The sequence below is a fragment of the Stegodyphus dumicola genome, chromosome 6 (genome assembly GCF_044657685.1).
Source record: "Stegodyphus dumicola isolate Sdum_Otavi_A_Nest chromosome 6, ASM4465768v1".
Taxonomy (NCBI): domain Eukaryota; kingdom Metazoa; phylum Arthropoda; class Arachnida; order Araneae; family Eresidae; genus Stegodyphus; species Stegodyphus dumicola.
This window is the reverse complement of record NC_140773.1, coordinates 50,317,870-50,339,114: the sequence shown is the minus strand read 5'-3', so window position 1 is coordinate 50,339,114 and position 21,245 is coordinate 50,317,870. Positions and strand designations below refer to the sequence as shown.

The following is a 21,245-nucleotide window of genomic DNA, read 5'->3' as shown; positions in this document are numbered from 1 at the left end:
TGCTTCATTTGCCATGAAAGGGCTAAGGCTTACCAGCAGAAATGTACTGAAGAAAAGTATTATCGTGGTTGAAGTGATGATGTGGGCCAGTATTAGAATTAATGTATGCCTTGTTCTGTTCATGTTAAAATTCATAAACAGCTCTCTTATAATGAACAATGAAATAAATTTTCACTCAGTAAAATATATCTATTTCTTCCATCTCGCAAAATACCATTCTGATGACCCCATCAGAATGGTATTGCATGCAACTGAAGAAAATAGCATGCAACTGAAGAAAGCAGATAGAGGAATGGAAAAAGAGCTATTTAAAAGCACATTTTTAATTGATGTATTCTATACAAGAATATTTATATATTTTTCTAAAAAATAAGGGAAGCTGTTACTGTAATTTCTAGAATTTATATGCTAATAAAAGCCTGTATTAAATTTTAGACTAATAAAATAAGATTTAAACTGAAAATTTTATTTATTTATTATGGATGAAATGGAATGTAAAATTCAAAGTCTGGATTATATTCAAACAAAATATTACAAAGTATAGTTCACTGTTTGGATTTACAGACCATATTCATAATAGCACAATAGACTGCTGGATATTTTACTTTGCACATTATAGAGCATAGAATAAAAATACTGACTCATGGGAGCATCAATGTTTGAAGTAGACTGTGTAACCATGGCTGTAAATTTTAAAACTTTGCTTTCTTTGTAAAATGGAAGCAGTGAAGGTGAAAAGTAAGGATTTGAAAATTTCTTTCTCTCATACTATTTAAGAAAATTACATAACAACTGAAAAATAATTAACTAAGAATGAAACTGATTAATGTTTTCACAACCAATGGATCATATATTGTTTGATGGATCTAATACACTTGTTTTGGCTGTATTAGTAGAACAAAGTTGAAAGCATTAAATAAAGAAATCAGATTTCATTACATTAATACTACCTAAATTTGAAACACACTATACAACACAAAAAATTATAGTTGTGTATAAAACATTCACTGGTAATTTAGGTAATAAATTTAATATTATAAAGTGATTATCAGTAAAAGAATTACAAAAAAGATATCAGAATAACTGAAACTACTATAACAGATATTGCTACTATGAAAATCACTATAAGCTAAACATGCTGCAGGAAGTTTTTTATTAAAAGATTTTGCATTGTTACATTTTGCTGTTGTGTTATGCGTATCTGATTGTAATCTGAAATAAATAAGTTTTACTATTCATGCTAATGTTAACGATTTCAAAATCCATCATTACAACATTTTACGAGCAGCTTGTGGGATAGCATCAGCAGTAAACCAGAAGAAAGTAAATTAATACTGTCAAAGGTAAATCAGCTGAAAATTGACTATACTAGAATTTAATAATGTCTTGACAAATTCAGACTACCAGGTGAATTCCAATTCTTGCATTCTGGAAATCTGATGGAAAAACAGGAAAAGTGAAGATAGCAATTAAGCAATTATTTAAAGCAACTGATAAAGATTTTTGTGCTAGTAAAATTAAAATTGCTATCCTGTTAAAAATCTGCGAGATTTTGAAGAATTTGAACTTTAAAACAAGTTCACCACTGAACCTTCAGATAAAAGTAGAAAAATTAAGCACAGTAGTATATAAAAAGTTCAAAGCATATTATCAACCAAGACAAAATGTAATTTTTGAATGTTTAAGTTATAACTGTGACTAGCCAGAAGGTTATATATGATCAATAATTACATTGTACATTTGAAAGTGTTGGTGTGCAAATTTGAAGACCATTAAGATGGATTGAGATGCAACAGCATAGTATTAGAAATACAAAATGTTTACTTCAGGAGCCGATACTGGAAGCTGAAAAAGTATGTGAGTTGCTGAAAATAAAAATTACAATAACATAGCTGTGTGGAAGAGGTTGGAACTACATAAACCAATGTGAAGTACCTTTAAAAAAAAAAAACCTATGAAAAAGGTGGTAAAGCTAAAAAAAAACTATGCTATTTCTTAGTGAATAATGAGGACTAATATTTGTATAATTATAAAGCTGTTTATTTGTACACTGTCTACAGGCGTAACTGTTAAATGAAAACTTTTCAGAGAATATAATATTACCTAAGCGTAATATAGAAAAGATAGATCACTTTATCTTCTGGTTCATGACTTCGAATCATTTTAAGTGATAATCCATAGTATCAAGATTAAATTATAAAGCTCCTTTTTACATTTACTTTAAATATGGTTGGTTCATTGAATTACCAAAAGCAGGCTTTATGTTTCCAAAATGAGTTTAAATTTAACATTTAAAATAGAAAATTCCATTGATAAGATTTTTATACAATTAATTAATAACAATTGTTGCAACATATGACCTTATGCTGAAATCACTTTAGATATATGTATCATTAATTTCATATTTTTGTCATATTTTTGGTAAAGCTAAAAAAAACCTTAAAAAGTCTTCTAGAATATTATCAGAATATGAATACAAGATATGGAGGGAGTTACATAAACAATGCAAGTATTCTGCTTTTCCAAAAGCAAATGGTAAAATCATTTTGCCAATAGCATAGAGATACCTAATGGTGTAGAGAAACTTCATGAAATTAAAGGAGATTTTGAATAAGTACTTTTTTTGATTCTGTACATGAAAGATCCAAACTAGCCAGCCAGATTTAGCATAAAAATTAATTAGATAGTGGCGCTGATGTAAATATTTTGCCATTAGATAATTTAACTGACAAAAATATGAAATTAATGATACATATATCTAAAGTGATTTCAGCATAAGGTCATATGTTGCAACAATTGTTATTAATTGTATAAAAATCTTATCAATGGAATTTTCTATTTTAAATGTTAAATTTAAACTCATTTTGGAAACATAAAGCCTGCTTTTGGTAATTCAATGAACCAACCATATTTAAAGTAAATGTACAAAGGAGCTTTATAATTTAATCTTGATACTATGGATTATCACTTAAAATGATTCGAAGTCATGAACCAGAAGATAAAGTGATCTATCTTTTCTATATTATGCTTAGGTAATATTATATTCTCTGAAAAGTTTCCATTTAACAGTTATGCCTGTAGACAGTGTACAAATAAACAGCTTTATAATTATACAAATATTAGTCCTCATTATTCACTAAGAAATAGCATAGTTGAACAAGCAGTCAGAACAGCTAAATGTTATAATGAGAAAACCAAAAATGCATAACAAAATATGTTATGTAAGAATGAAAAAATATTGTAGTATCTTTAAGTTGAAACAATATTCAAATAATTATTAAAAAAAAAAAAACTACACAACAACCTTAAAAGGTAATTTTTGGTGATGTAAATTAATTAAAATGGAAAGTATTCTGAAGTTTTATTGTTAAAAATCAGCTTACTTCTTACCGGAACTTAAATTAGGAGAAAGTGTGATAATATGAAATTTACAATAGTAAAATTTCAGAACTAGCCTAAAAATAATCTCAAAAAGACAAGTTAGACCTCATTTTTTCCTAGACCTCATTATATTGGAGATTAAATCTTAAAATGTAATATGAAGCATATTAGAAAATGAAATACTTCTTTCAAAGAATAAACAGATCCTCATATTGACATCATAAATAATCATCTAAAGCAGGGATAGGCAACGCGGCGCCCCCGATCGATTTTTAATGCGCCCTCGCTGGACTAATGTAAATGTATGATAGCCAGAGCGATTTACTTACTCTTGTCAAACGGCGATATACAGCAAGTACTGTCTGACGACGCATTCCAGATCTATGTAAACATCCGTTTTGGGGCGGAAGTGGGCACATCTATCAGTTATGTAGGGGTGAGTGCAGTAGCCCGGTAGAAACTAAATATCCCCTGACCTTTGATTTCACCCACACCCCTTCGGCCTTCGAGAGGGAAAAATACCCGTGCTTTTCGCCCACACACCCCTTCAATTAAACTGACCCACCTTGGCCCTCAGCCAAACTACTCTCACTAGCGTGGTTAGACAGTAGTCGGTTGAGTTTAGGATTGTGCATAGATTAGCAGTTTGCTAACCTTGAGCGTATCTAATAACACGCACGTATTTTTTGTTAGTGTGTGATCGTATTTCGAATAGACCACGCGTAGACCGTGCATTTAAAACTACCAAGTAATCCAAAATAATTCTTTTCTTTCAAAACCCTTCATGGATAAATGTAAAAGAAAAAGAACATATTATTTTACCGATGAATGGGAACATCTATATTGTTTTGTTGATTACAAAGGGAAGTGTATTTGTTTGTTGTGTAATAATAGTGTTGTGATTCCCAAGAAAAGTAATATTGAACGACATTTTAAGACTGTTCATACCAATTTTGATAGTGACTATCCAATGAACTCTGAAATTAGAAGAAAAATAATTATTTCTTTAAAATCTTCAATAACTAACCAGCAAAGTTTTTTTACTAAACCACTGAAACAACATAAAGCAGCAACGATCGCGTCATATAAAATATCGCATTTGCTAGCTAAGAATAAAAAACCATTTACAGATGGAGAATTAGTGAAAGAAGCCATGTTAGAAGCTGCTGATTCACTTTTTGAAGGATTTAAAAATAAAAAGGAAATAGTTTCAGCTATAAACACGTTGCAATTATCAGCACGAACTGTTACTAGAAGAATTGAAGTAATTGCGGAGAATTTCGAGGCAGAATTAGCAAATGATATGGAAAATTGTATTTTCTTTTCGCTACAGATGGATGAATCGGCAGACGTGACAAATATATCACAATTAGCAATTTGCGTGAAGATGGTATTTTCTAATTTTACAACAAGAAAAGAATTCCTTAAAGTTCTGCCATTAAAGGGAAGCACCAGAGGAGAAGATATCTTTTCTACTTTTAAAAAGTATATAACAGATGTAAAATTACCTGTACAAAAGTTATCGTCAATTACAACAGACGGGGCATCAGCGATGGCTGGTAAGAAAAAAGGATTTATTGCCTTATGTAGACAGGATTCCTTATTCCCGAAATTTATTTCTTATCATTGCCTCATACATCAGGAAATGTTATGCGCAAAAACAATCGGTTTTCAACACGTATTTACGAGAGTAACAAAAATTATTAATTCCATAAGATCGGGAGCTATGCAACACAGATTGTTTAAATTACTTTTAGAAGATGAGTACGTTCAGTTCACAGATCTTCTTTTACATACTGAAGTGAGGTGGCCAAGCAGAGGTAAAATACTTGAGCGGTTTATCATGCTTTTGCCACAAATAAAGGAATTTGTTGCATCAAGAGGCGAATTTTACGAGCAATTAGAAAATAAGGATTGGCTAATCGACCTCGGATTTCTGACAGATATAACGGCAAAGTTGAATGAATTAAATTTAAAAATACAAGGGAAAAATCAGCATATCGCTGACATGATTAGTGCAGTAATTGTATTCAAATGCAAGTTAGTGTTGTGGAAATCCCATCTATTGAAAAAATCATTATCACATTTCCCAAATATAAAATATACTGTTGAGAGTTTAAATCTGAATAATGAAAATTTTACTGCTACATCATATTTAGAAATTATAGATAAACTAATAGAAGAGTTTTCTTCTAGATTTGAAGATTTTGCAGCATTAGAACCTGTTCTAAGATTTTTCATAAATCCATTCAATGTTACTGAAGATGATGTCCTTGAAATAGTTTCAGTGTATTTCGAGCTTCATAATATCAAAGAACTAGAATTAGAAATAATAAACTTGCAAAGTATGATTATTTTAAAAGCGCATAGTAATGATAAAATGTTTTGGAACTTAGTTGATGAAAATAAGTATCCTATTTTAAGGAAATGTGCGCTAAAAATTTACTCATATTGTGCAACAACATACAATTGCGAGCCTTTGTTCTCAAATATGAAATATTTGAAATCAAAATACCGAACAAAGCTTAATGACTCACATTTAGATAATTGTTTAACTCTAAATATATCCCCAATTATAAGAAATTAGCTGAAAATATGGACACCCAAGTTTCACACTGAATTATATGTATCATTATGTATGACACCAACAAAATAAAGTTATAAAAAATCTTTTTTTAATGCCTATTTATATGTGTTGATTATCTGTAAAATATGCGCCCTCGGTGATTTTCAAATTTAGTATTGCGCCCTTAACGACAAACAGATTGCTGACCCCTGATCTAGAGGATTTAATACATCTTTTAAGTCCACAGAATAAATATGTAATAAAATGATTATATGTAATAATAATAGTTCTTTTATGTAATGAAGTCTACAGAACTCTTGTTTATTTAAATAATCATATTTCATTCTGAATAATTTAAAATGTTATTAAGGTATGTGCATTGTATCGTGAAATATTTACATGCAAGTTTTACTGAGTATGATTGTTCTGCATCATAGCAGCATGCAAAGCATAATTGCCATAAGACAAGAGGAAAGCATAAATTTAACATAAAAGGAAGCTGTTAGAGCAACTGTAACTGCTATGAGATATGCAATTTTTTATTGTGGCATTCAGTATATACTAAACACAATGCATGAGATCTTCAGTTCTTATACTTTTAAAAGACTACTGTTATTATTATGTCTTGCTCTTGTATGTTATGTATATCTGATTGTAACTTAAAATAAATGAGTTAAGCAATTAATGTTTATGGTTATTATTTTAAACTTCATCATTAATATATTGTACGAGCAATCTGTGAGGAAGTATTTTATTACAAATACTGCCACTACTATCATGGCCTTAAATTGTCTGTCAAGTTTTTAAAATTTAATAATTTTTAAATGAAAATTATTACCTGATGTTTAAAAGTTTTTTCTGGTGATGCAAAGAAATATTTAGTGGTTTAAGATATATATATACTATATTTAATTAATAGACAACTCAATTCCACCTTGGCTGCTTTGCTAATACACATTTTCTATTCGACACCTCAATATTATCCAAAGATGACCTAATAAGTACAAGAAGATTTGTAGCAAACAACTAACTGTACATTTTTCTTTTTAATAATCAAAGTGTATTACATCCAGGTAAATACAACAATTAATTAAAAATTAAATGAAGAACTAAATTTTTTAGGTGTACAAAGAAAAAACATTTGAAGATTTAAGTGAAGTGACTGACTGAATGTGTCCACCATAACAGAAACAATATTAAAAAAGCATCAGTTTCAAAATAAATGTTAAATTTCATTGACACAAATCAACTTAAGCACCTGAATTTCATAAGTTTAACTTCATGAAATCCAGATTTAGAAGAAACTGATTTAAAGAAAATTCATAGCGGTTTTCAACAAAAATACTACATTCCAAAAAATATGCACATAGATATTCGTAAATTAATTTAATACAGTCAAAAGTCGTTAATTCGGACACCCATAATTCGGAATGATCTATAATCCGGACATCAAAACTAAAAACTTTCTGCGCATGCGCCACGTTGACACATGCGCAGAGGCGTTCACGCGTGCGCGTAAGACCTTTTACGACTGCGCATATGAGTGTGCGCAAGTGCAGAATACGTTTTCGCGTGCGCATTTTATGTATAATGGACGTATAAGCTAAAATTATCTAATTATCTATTTCAGTTAATGTTGATGATTGCGTTGTTCCTTAATTTTCGAATTGCATCCGGCTTATTATTTTTTGCAGACTGTAAGAGCAATTTTATAAAAGTAAGCTTAAACTTTCGATTATATCAAATAGAATTTCCGATATATATTTGTTAATATGTAAAGGATCTAAAGCGAAAGTATGTTTTGAAATCCGAAATCTGTTTATCAATTTCACGCTGCTCGGCGGCGGGCGCCTAATGAATTGGAAGTTGATTTGTCAGCACTATCTTCAGCGCAGATGTTTTTATTTTATTTGGCTTATAATTCCTTACCAAATGTAGTATTTCATCTCGATATGCTCCGTCTTTGATATGATTTAAAACAAGTTCCTCGTCATTATAATTCGCTTCAGATAGCGAAGAAAAGTGACAGAGGTTATTGAAAACAAAAAACAAGAAATTATGTCTGTTTAATAGAATTAAACAGAAAGTATTATCACATGAAACGAAGCAAAACTTAAACAACTTACATTGAAAGAAATGTTTAATAAAGTAAACAAATAAATATTAAGCTTTTTCTTTTTGCAAATTTTGATACCCTTTAGATCATAATTGTTCTTTATTTCATAAATTTCGGTTTCATATTTTTAATTTTAGAATTTCTGCATGCCATCTTACGAGATTTAAACTGATGATCTATAATCCGGAAAAATCGATAATCCGGAATCGCCGAAGTCCCGACGAGTCCGGATTAACGACTTTTGACTGTATTATAGCAGGATTAACGCTAAATGCTTTCCCTCTAAAAGTGTAATTAAGAAAGTTTTAGAAACAGGAGAAGAAAGTGTGCGCTTTCTCAGTAAGCCAAAGGATTGCTATTTCTAGGCACACTCTCAATACATGCATAATATTTTACTATTATTGGAACTTCCCATTTTTTAAAAAATTTTCTTGACTAACTGAAAAAAGAAGTTGGAAGAAGGCAGCTAGATAGCCAATTTCCAAATGAAATGAACTACAGTACAACAAAAATAACTTCATTTTCTTCTGGTTAAATTTTTCTTCATTTTTTCTTTATTTTATTTCACAACATAATGTTTCCTTTGCAACACTACTTTGCTTGTTAAAGTGTTATCTAACTCAGTGCTATATACAATAAATGTAACACTAAGTCTTTAGTTTTCATGCTATTTATATGAATGATAACACAAACTAGTACTTTGATAAAACTCTGACAGTATGCTTTGATTCATCCTTGTTTACATATAATAATCCTATATCAATGAATAATTTTTTGCCTCCCATCCTCCATAATTATGGCTAATATTGCTTCATTACTTTATGTTTAATTCCTTTTACAAACATGTACATATCTCAGTTTTAAAATTAAGAGAAATACTACATGCTACTGTAATGAGTATGGTAATTAACAGAATGTTAACAACTAAATAAAAAAAAGAATTATCTTGTGCTTTAAAAAATATGTAAGGTAATTTTTCCTACAAGAAAACACAAATGCAATAAATCGAAAAGTGTGGGGGGGGGAGAGAAAGAAATTTAAAACAAGAAACTATAAACAAATCAGATCTATTTGAAAATAAATATTTCAATTCGATTCGTTTGTAATAGTATATGACATTTTATATTTGAGCACTTTCATACTATGCACTCAAAGATAAGACTTAATAAAACATTTAAACAACAAATATATATATGTATATAAGGAGCAACTTAAATCAGATTTGAAAAAACAACTTTAACTAAATTTTCAAATAATTATTAACATGAGATTCATAGCAAAGAAATGTTACCTACATCAAAAACCGCACCACTTAAAAAACATAAAACAAATAATTAACAACACATACAAAATGAAAATTAAATGCCACAAGAAAATATTATAAATCAGATCCAACTTTGAAATATGTTTAAACATAACTAAAAAGAAACTCTTAGTGGTGTCATAAATTGTAAGACTTCAATATATCATTAATTATTTCACCTCTGTTTCCTGGAGGAGTTGAAAAATACTTTATTTGCAGATCTGAATATTTTTCAGTAACAGGAATAATATCACGAAACCTCCAATCTTCCCAATGAAAATTATACAATTCAAGTAATTTAGTTCTGTCTTCTTCAGATGGAACAACATCCTTTGGAAATGTTTGAGGTAGATCTGAACACTGCAGATCTTCAAAAAATGCTACCGCACGCAAAGCAAACCATCCACCATATTGCGGATGAATGCACACACCAAACATCTAAAAATATTAGAGAACAAAATATTTTTATTTGTTATTAAATTGTTATAAATGCCTAAAATGAGCCTTTAAAATTACACTCTTACAAAGTTTTGTAAGTGCATAAAAATTTAATTGCATTTATAAAAATAATCCTACAATCTTGAAACATAGTCATCAAATATCTCTTAACACGAAAATTATAGAATATACAGCCAATAAAAGCACAGTGCAGATCTTAAAGTTCACAGGCCATCCAAAAAAATATATCAAGTACATTGCTTGCCTGCCACATCAATATGTATTAATTGCATGGTAGTGTTGCTTGATAGCTAATGAGAATATACAAAAGACTTTTTTTTTGACTCAGCCAATGATAGTTCTGCTGATCCAGCTTGACCTATCACTCCCTGCCTTCAAGGAGGCAAGCTGATTGTACTTCGAAATTATTCAACATGAAATAGTCACACGAAGCATACTGATTGTACTTTGAAATTATTCAACATAACAAAGTCACACAGTGTTATTACAGAACATCAGTAATTGTTATGATGATAGTAATACTAAAAGCTGGTTTTAGCATACACTGATAGCTTCTCTACCTTCCATCCAGAATTACTTACTCCCATCTCCTACTGCATGTTTAGACTAGAGATTTCCGATCCGCTCTGGAATCAACTCAAAGAACCAATTCTCTTGACTGAACAAATGATCAGCACTCTCACTCTACCGAAAATGGAATGACAGTTCTTTCAGTTCACCAAGAGCTGTACGAAAGCGTGCCAAAAATTTAATTTGTTATATTGTAAACACTAGCAGTCTTTCCTTTACTATTAACCAGAAATGTCTCCGACCTATTTTTTATGTGTGTTATGTATGTACATATGTGTACTTTTGGCTTGCTTTGGTTCCATCTAGTGTTTAAAAAACAGAACATTAAATAAACCAATGCATCTTAGTAAAACTGATCACCCCTGTTTCCAATGTTGCCCCTGTTCCTGGATGGAGTTTTTTTTTCCATCTGGCAGTGCGAGGATCTGTTTAAAGTACATAAATTATAGGAACTAGTTCTTCAGACTCCCAACTCTCAGCACTCCAACACTATTCAAAGTGGTGACTGGATCTGATTCCGATGAATCTTCTCCTAGCTACATCTCTGATTAGACTGAAACCATTTCAGGTTCTGCAATGAAGAAGATTCTGCTTTCTCAGATGGCCAGAAAAATCGTGTATGGAGTATGTTTGACCAATGCTGCTAACCTCATATCATTCAGGAGCAGCATATGAACATCATAGCTCACATAGCCATTTGAGAAACCATAGTGTGTGATATCTTGTCACTTTTATTTATCCTCACCAGCAGTTTTATAACTCAAATATGTTATCATCATGTGGCCTGTTGTATTACCAATGCTGTAACATCTGTTAGGCAGTATCCTTCAGCAAAATAATGCTCAACCACAAATGCTTATATCTGCAGAGAATGTCTGTATAAGGTAACAGTGGTCAGTGAGATCACCATACATCAATCACATATGTATAGGACATAGGGTGCCAGTTACAGTTACGGCTTTCTGAACAACATGTATGAACTTGTTGAGCAATTGCAGAATATCGAGCACCAAAGTCTGCAAGCCAGCATTTGACATTTATATGAAATGTGTCAGAATGAATATTGCCATGCATCACAAGTGCCATCCTACTTCACATTAATATGTACTGGTCCTGGAACTTTGCTTGCTCAGTAGAGAGAATAATTGCTATCCTATTTTAATCACTTCAGGTTTAAAAATTTTCCCATACATATGGATTTTAATGGAGTCTAAATTGAACCCATCCACATGCACAAAAATGCAATATGTTCTTATTTTGATCAATTAAAGAAATCAACATATATTATATATAATTCTAATATAATTCAAGATATTCAATGAAATAATAATAAATTCCCAAATGCATGCAAAATTTTTAATTAATTGCATGATATTTTAGATTAAATGTAAAAGATTTTCTCACTCAGTTTAAAATTTACATTTCAATGTGCAAGAAGCCACAACAAAAAAGAATTATAAATTTTTCATCCAGAAGAATTAAAACTTCAAAAACACAACAATACTTAATATTTTATGGCCACAATTTAAATGGCAAACAGTGACTCTTAGTTATACATCAATGAAAGGGATAAGTCAAAAGTAACACATGAATAAGAAAAATGCATAAAGTTATTATTATTAAGGTGAAAGCTAGCATTATTGGATCCAAAATTAAGTTTGAAATTAATAATAACATGAAGGCAAATAACAGTCATAAACAGGACCATAGTTAACCAATATTCGGTACACGTGTCAAAGAACAAGGATTTGCTAACTCTGGAGGCAATCTCATACATTTTTGTTTCTGAAATTTCGGGTGGAAAATGTTTAGCAATTACTTCTAAAATAGCATCAATTTAATTTTTTTTTTAAATTTTAACCTTGAGCTACAAACTTTCTGCCACCACATGAACTAATACAAAATTAAATGGTGTCTTGCAGTATCCTTATGTTTCTTGATCTATCATTTTGGAGAACCCCATACATTACATACACATATTTATGCGTGTATGTAATGTATGTATAATGTAAAATATACATATGTGCATATTTATACATGTATGTACATATAATACATGTATGTGCATATGTAATGTATATAACAGATTACATATGCACAGATTACATGCAGATCACAGATTACATATGCGCACATATCTGTGCATATGTAATCTGTGATATGTTTGTATGTAAAATACACACAGAGTGCGTATTTTACATACTCACTCTGGAATATGCAAACTGTAACGCTGACAGTTACTTGGCAATATATTACACTCCTGTAAGAAGCTATAGTTCGACCGCTTCATCTGCAACCATGAGCGCAAACACGCATGCACCATTCGGACCGAATTATTCTCAAAATAGGGTGGAAGGATGGGGACTTTTATTCTCTCCAGCATTCTTTCTAGAGAAGAGAAGACCTTTCACGGCACAGCAAGTAATACGCACCTTTTGGACGAGTCTATGTATTTTGGCAGAACGCCAAACATGGTTGCACTTGAGACGGTCAAACTTAATAGCTTAAACTTCATTCCCACAAGCACATGACTGAACTATAAACTCCAGGAAAAAAAAATCTATTCTTAAAACTGCTGCTTATAGGCATTCTTAAAACTTAGCGATGTCATATAGCTGCAATAGCAATTAATTTGTGCCACGATGCCAAAGTTGACAACTATTCACTCTTTTTTGGTGAATTTTGTCTTTTTTACCATTAATATGTACATACCAAATATTTCTGTGAACCATCGAGATAGGTTTCCATTAAAAAATTTCTGTCCAAAGTCATATAGATGATAAGAACAAACCACAAACAAATAAGCACATTCTTACAGTATAGAATGATGATAAAATTTTGGCTGACAGTGTACTTTATAATAAAAACATGTGATTTCAGTATACTGTATAAAAAAATATTAAATCTTTGAAATCTCTGTCCAGAAACTGATTTTCATGTAAACAGCTTAATAATTAACCTAACCACTTAAGCACAATATCCTCTTCCACTAAAAAAGGTATCTTATACTTTAAATAACATAAATTATAACACTGAAAATCACTATGCTGCAGAAAATTATAAACCTACTGTGATAGCAGTTAAATAATAAATGGATAATTCCATTAGCACATTCAAAATTGTGCTATCCCTTTAGTTTTGATAAATATGATTTATATTTATAGTAAAAACATAATATAATGAAATTAAACTGCATAATGAATAACCATGTAACCACATACACATACTCACAATTAAAATGAATTACTACAATAATCACACACAAGTCAGGTTATTCGGGGCTGGATTTACGTATAAACAACACAAGCTATAACTTAGCCCCCCCCAAATTAAAATATTGTTTAAATAGTATTAAAATATATTATAACACACTTATAAAGGGCCCCATATCTCAAATAGCTTAAGGCCTTATCATCTGGCTCTGAGGTTATCACATGATCATGGTTAAATATTTAATCTAACAAAATCACTTATTTTCATGTGCTGTGTATCAGGGGTGGGTAAAACTGCTGTTTTATGGGTTGACTCATAGCTCACTAATAATAACTCTGATGAATATGGATGAGAACAAGGAATGAATCAAAAATAGTAAATGAGGATGGAGCAACCAGTGGGATTGGAAGAATCGACTCAGTCGAACTGCTGACTCCCAGGACTGATTTCTTTCAAATAGAATCAATCTTCTTTCAACATAAAACTCACAATAAAATACTAGAATAAAAAATATCTTCAGAAACTTTAAAAATAATAAAATTAAACTTGCTTTTAAGATTATCTTTTCCCCCTGAAATAGCTCTGAATCGCTCTTATTTTGGCGAATAAGCCTTCACTTGCTCGATAAAGTGAATAAGTTTGCAAGAGAATATCACATCTTTATTACATAATGAAAATTGCAACTGGTATTTACACATTATCCTGTTGACCCTGAAATATGAAAGCTTGTTACCATCAAATCTTGAAAACTTACAGAGATCCCACCAATGTTGCATCAATCATTCCTATGAAATTCTGAAGAAAATAAAGCCTCTTTAATAAACAGTATTCAACCCGCTTCATTTTTGAATTTCATAAAGGCTTTCATTCATAACTGTTTTATTAAACCTTCCAATTTCCCCAGAAGTTCTGTTTAGAACACTATGAGCACAAATTTTATGCATGAAATGGTTCTAATCTACTACTGTTTTGTCAGTCATATTCAGCTGAACATATCATGTCCATTAATGCACACATTTTTCAATGTTCCATAACTTTAAAAATTGTCAGCTGCTTGCTATTTTGTAAAGGATAGGTCTCAAATTTTATTAATTTATTTTGCAAAATGCAGGAAAAACACAGCAACAACAGTTAATTTACATCTTTATTCATAAAAACAAAAGGAGACTAATTATCGAGAATCAATTGAACTACACCAAATGAAAGTGCAAATGTTATGAGTGTTCTATTATGTCATGATTATCCATAACTGACACAGCTTTTGCCAACTTGCTGATAGTTTCATAGTCAACAGCATAATGTGTAAGCACTAAAGCATCTAAGTGATTTTAAGCATTGCATAATACAGTCAAACGTCGTTAATTCGGACACCCATAATCCGGACCTCAAAGCTAAAAACTTTCTGCGCATGAGCATAGGCATTTATGCGTGCGCATAAGACCTTTACGACTGCGCATATGTGTGTGCGCAAGTGCAGAATACGTTTTCGCGTGTGCGTTTAATGTATAACGAACGGTATAAGCTAAAATTATCTATTTCAGTTAATGTTGATGATTGCGTTGTTCCTTAATCTTCGAATTGGATCCGGCTTATTATTTTTTGCAGACTGTAAGAGCAATTTTATAAAAGTAAGCTTGAACTTTCGATTATGTCAAATAGAATTTCCGATGCTGGAGCTCCCAAAGGATCTACAAAACGAAAGTATGTTTCGATGTCCATCAAACAAAAAGTGGAATTGCTGCAAAAAATGGATAAAGGCATATCATTTGTTTATCTAACCGTTCCAAAATCTGTTTATCAATTTCACGCTGCTCTGAGCCGAGGGGGGGGGGGGACGTCGCGTCGCGCAGTGAACTGGAAGTTGATCTGTCAGCACTATCGTTATCTTCAGGGCAGATGTTTTTATTTTATTCGGCTTATAATTCCTTACTAAATATAGTATTTCATCTCGATGTACTTCGTCTTTGATATGATTTAATTCAAATTCCTCGTCATTATAAATATCATGAATACAAATCAAATAGTTTTCTGGTTGCAATTTTCTAATTTCGGCTATGCGTAATGTATGCTTTACACATGCACGCATTGAAAGAAATGTTTAACAAAATAAACAAATAAATATTAAGTTTTTTTTTTTTTTTTTTTTTTTTTTTTTTTGTGAATTTTGATATCCTTTAGATCATAATTGCTCATTATTTTATAAATTACGGTTTCATATTTTTAATTTTATAATTTCTGCATGCCATCTTACCAGATATAAACTGATTATCTATAATCCGGAAAAATCGATAATCCGGAATCACCGAAGTCCCGATGAGTCCGGATTAAAGACTTTTGACTGTAGTTGATATAAGAGAGAACAGTTCACCACTTCAAAAATCTTTTGTATTTTCATTGAAAAATAGCTGTAAATGCACACCAAAGCATAGCTTTGAGATCAACAGGCTATACTTTTAAGATATGGGCTAAAATACCTATAGAATAATTTAAAAAAATTATGGACAAATAAAAATTCCTCACAGAATTTATTAAGTAGCAACAGCTAGAAATCAAACCAATATATATGTGGAAGCAGAAAATTAAATGGCCACTCCTTATTATTATGTTATTTAACAGCATACATCAGCACACCCACCAAACATAATCTTCCCAACTTTTTTAACAGTTAAAATTACTTTTTAGGCTTTGGGGGGGGAGGAGGTAGGTGGACATATTATGTTGTTCTAGTATAAAAAAAAATATGCATAATATTTGAAATACTATAGATAAATGTAAAAGTTAAAATGAATTTTTTCAAAAGTAAATAATTTTCAAACTTTCTCTCTCCCCCAAAAAAGAGATACATAACCTTGATTAAAGCATGATACTAATATCAAACATGCATGTAAACTGAATTATGCATTTATACCTACTTTTTTATTTTTAGTGTTATTTATACTGTTTGGATGATAAAGATAAGCAGCACCTGAGGCATGAGCAACACTCTGCATAACCAATTTTGGACGTCTATTTGGATGAAGTTCAAAATCATGAACCACTTTGATTTTGTGATCAGGAAATAACTATAATAAAAATAAAACATAAGAAAAGTAGGGATGTGTTCGGAAACAAATTAGAAGGCAATATAGTTAAAATTTAATATGTTTAACATTTTGACTGCCACAGCAAAATCGGGTAAAATACTCTGTTGAGCTATTTTTTAATTTTAATGTTTTCTTGTCCTGTTTATTCTAAAAATCAGTTCAGTACCTAGTTTTTGTTTGAACTTGTAATAATTATTTAAAAGTTATTGAAGCAAAATATATGTTAAAATTATATAACAATTTACGGAAAAAACCTTCTAGAAGCCAGACACCATACACAGCAACTTTCTGAAGCCATATAAATAATTTTAACCATATAAATATATGTGTTTGTGAAGCCCCAGCAACTCACATGGCTTCAAACAATACAAAACCAGTGAATCACATTTGAAGTGAATGGCTCCAAATTGTAAGGCTACTGTGAATCATGAGTGATGCACATGGCAGTCAAGGCATTTAAAGTATCAGAATTAATCAATATAATTACCTGACTTATTTTTGAAAGATAAAACATCATACATTCATCAATAGGATCATTCAGTCCAGAAACCTCATTATTCTTCTGCTTTAAAAATGGTATAAATGCATTTTCAAACATCTTTGGTATACTTATTATGAGAAATGCTACATTGTTTTCATCATAATTAAGTTTAAAAATAGACTGCACCAAGGAATTATACCAGCCAACCTATGATAAAAGAAAAATTACATAGATACTAAAATATGCATCACATTAATAAAATATTTTCATGTTCTGTGTGAAAGCATTTCTCAATGCTTTCAGAATAAAGTGATACATCAGTAAGAATCTTCAAAAACAAATCCTTAAATTACATATACAAAGTCTGTAATACGGACCAAAAATCTAATCAGTAAATAACAAAAGAAGGCAGGCAAGACACAAATGCAATTTTTCTCCACTAAGATTCTCTGCAGGCATGTCACTTTAAAACGCCTGCTTGTCTAGAAAGTGGTACTGTGCCAATGACAATAAATTGATTTCACAATTTTTTGGCTCTTGAGTGCTTGTGAGGAAGGTAATATTTCTCTATCTGACCCAAACAACAAGCAAAGCCCCAATATTGTCAAGCCTATATGTCATTTTATTATATTTAAAATGATGATCTAAAATCCAGAAATTTTTGTAATCTGGAATCACCGAAGTCCCAGCGATTCTGGATCCTGGAATTTGAACTATAATGCATTTTTAAATTCTGAGATCTGTAATTATTTTAAATAAAAATTTATATTAATAATTATTTAATGACTTTTTATTTACTTTTATATCTATATTTCGGTTATCTGTGCTTCTCCCCTGAAAGGGCAAAAAACAGTTAATAACTAACTTTTTGACAAGCTAAAACACGAAAGACAACAGCCACTTTAAAAAATAAGGAGCACTAAGAATAAGAAAATTTTTATAAAACAGCAACCAGCAAAAGGCAAGAAACATCTACAATCTTTTTTTTGCCTTATTTTAAAATTATTATTTATTACACTTTACTTTTATCTTATATTCCTTTATTTTAGTTTAAAAAAAAAAAATCAGAGAATAGCAGAAATTCGTCCTTATATACAACTTGGTAACATGCACACTGTCAGCTCTCCCCATCCACACTGTGATCTGTTTTTTTATTTAAAAAAATCACAGAATTGAACAAATTTGGCACTGTGTACACTATGGCTTCTTATGCACATAACAATCAATACTGGTGTAGTATAGTTTGACCAACATGATTATGTCTTTCTGTCATTGAATGATGAGATGCTGCAATGTCACTATCCCTAATTCAGAAAAAAATGATAACTGGCTCAATTATCATGAGTGACAAGTCCTAACCACAAAACTGTAAACCACAAAAATAACTTTGTTTTGCAGAGGGTACTAATACTCACAAAATTGAATGATGGCTTTAGGAAATTTTGAAGCTAAAGATTCAACACAACATTTAAGTACTACATGGCAAGCACTTTTACATCAACTTGCAGAAGCACAGTGGAAGATACATTAATTAAATAATAATAACTTCATAAAACAAAAAAAAAAAAAAAAAAAAGATTTATATTTAAACATGCAATAAAATGGAGGGAAAAAAGAAATGACAAGAACCAATTTTAGTGGGCCATTTTAAAACTGAATTATTAACTAAAGCAGCGAATTGCATACTACAACAACACCCAGCAATCTATTTTCATTTAAAAAAACATTAGAGAATTGCACAAATTCTGCAATCAGTGGATAAATTATGATCCATAAAATTTCACTGTTTATGAAGTACAACTTCATAAATGTGAGTTTCTGCATTTTCTACTGTTAGGCAAAATGTCACATTTCTGGAAGTCACATACTATATTTTCTTTTTCATCAGCTAGCAAATTCCACGGTCCCATTACAATTCCTTACAAGGAAAAAAATGCACTTAATGCAATAAAAACAAACACCAATGATAATTGGATTTGAAGGTAAAAACATCGTCTTTAAGAAAGAAATTTTCCAAGAACTCCTTTATTATTATTATTATTTTAGAATTACAAGAGAATCTCAGTTTTTGACAAAATATATGTCAGTGGTCCTTAATTGGCCAAATATAAAAGAACAGTGAGAAATGTAAAAATTACCATTATCTCTTCAATATTGGATTTTCCTTACAATGTGAGAATAAGGAATAAATTAATTTTACAAAGATTGGCATTTTTTATTAATTAAACATGTTGAAATTCCTGTTTGCAAATTAATATTTCATTCAACTTAGTGCATTACATTTTAAAATTACGTAGAACAATCCTCATTTTTCACAATACTCTCCAGCAGGCGTCAGCAACCTATGCCATGCGGTACAATTTTCAGTGGCACTCTACACAGTTATCACGCAAAGATAAATTGCCTTGCCTCTCCTCTCTGTGCCATGAGGAAAGTTTAGTTGCCAAAATTTCGTCACAGTACTTATTTTCTGGAATGAACACTGCTGCTAAAATGGTTAATTTGATAGTGTCTCCTTCATTTGTATACATGCAATTCAAAACTCTTTTAAAAGAAATAGAAAGTGAATTTGTGGATCTCCCCTACAACAGCCATCTCCATTGGCTTAGTTGAGGTAATATCTTGCGTAAGTTTTGTGCATAGAACACATTAAACTTTTTCTTAATGAGAAGAATCAACATTTTCCCAAAATGAACAATAAAGAATGGTTATGTAAATTAATATTTTTGACTGATGTGACTAAACATTTCAATGTACTAAGAATCGCACTGAAAGGGCCAAACAGTTGAATACTGGGAAGGCTTTGCTACAAAATTAAATATATTTCCCCGTGATATTAAAACTAAACTAAACTCAGTGGTGCAACAGCTCTAGTGGGCCAAGGCCTGCAGTGCCCGATACCTGCTTTCTCGACCGTGAGGTGCATGAGCATATGCCCTAGACATATGATCAGTTTGTCGTAGGACCTCTGGTGTTTAGTCCCCAAGTGAACTTTATACTCATTTTATCGACCCACTCAAGGGATGAAAGGCTGAGTCGACCTTGCCCAGCCCAGGGATTGAACCCCGGACCTTTGGTGCTGCTGTGCAATGCACTAGCCACTGCGCTATAGATATTAATACTAGCATCTATAAATTCTTGTCAAATATAAAGCACTTATGACCTTAGACAAAGGTGAACTTCAAACCTACATTGAAGCACTAAGGATGAATTTTCCAACAGATGTAAACACTTTGAAGCTTATACGCCTATATTTTCCTTCTTAATCAAACTAGATTTAACAGACCTATTAATAATCCCATCCGATTTGTCAATTTTTGAGTGGACAGAAATTGATAATTTTGAAATGGAATTTATTTAACCAATACCGTCTTTTTCCAAAAATAAGACACTGTCTTACTTTCCTTTTTGGTCCAAAATATACGCTAGGGCTTATTTTCGGGGAAGGACAAAAATAAAAGTATATTTATATATTTTTATTTAATATTTATTTTACACAGAATACAGAAAGTTAAATTTATTCAATTGCAGTCATGTCATCTTCTTCTAGAACATCGTCATAAATAAAATTCTGAATTATATTCTGATTTTCTTCCAAATCCATTTCCTGTTGAATCATTGGTCTGAATCTCTCATGTCTTGCGATACAGCTATCGTCGCTGCATCGTATGTGTCTCGGGGGTTACTTCAGCCCAAATTTCACCCCGACGAGAGTCTGCCGACGCTAACGGATGACGTTGCCTTTCCTGTGAACGTATCTCTTTCGAGGCAAACGGTTAAGATAAATTCTGGTTAAGATAAATCTGGTTAAGATAAATTCCTATAAAGATAATTCTGGTTAAGATAAATTCATCTGGTTAAGATAAATTCCAAGAATTAATTTGAAACGAACTGTAGATGTAAACAATTAATTTCTCGGAATATTTTGTTTCAAACATTTCTCTGAAATACGAGTATTAGGAAAGCTAAACATATTATTACTTATACTTAATAAATCAACAGCATTTTTTAACGAATTCTTTTTGTCACATTATTTTAACTAGGGATTATTTTAGGAGGATCTCTTATTTTAC

General features: G+C 31.0%; 3 protein-coding genes across 3 annotated transcripts in view; 1 reads left to right on the top strand and 2 right to left on the bottom strand.

The window, feature by feature from the left end:
* The window catches only part of Nup98-96 (nuclear pore complex protein Nup98-96), a 177,682-nt gene that overhangs the window by 4,846 nt on the left and 151,591 nt on the right, over window positions 1-21,245 (top strand). The gene's annotated exons all lie outside the window — the stretch shown is intronic.
* Window positions 1-21,245, bottom strand: part of LOC118194487 (uncharacterized) — a 131,855-nt gene that overhangs the window by 104,637 nt on the left and 5,973 nt on the right. The gene's annotated exons all lie outside the window — the stretch shown is intronic.
* On the bottom strand, window positions 6,780-16,673 carry LOC118183440 (cyanocobalamin reductase / alkylcobalamin dealkylase-like). Its single transcript, XM_035352976.2, has 2 exons — window positions 16,521-16,673; window positions 6,780-9,804 (listed from the first exon to the last, which is right to left on the bottom strand). Exons 1-2 carry the CDS (start codon window positions 16,596-16,598, stop codon window positions 9,505-9,507), a joined length of 378 nt encoding a protein of 125 aa, XP_035208867.2. The 5' UTR covers window positions 16,599-16,673; the 3' UTR covers window positions 6,780-9,504.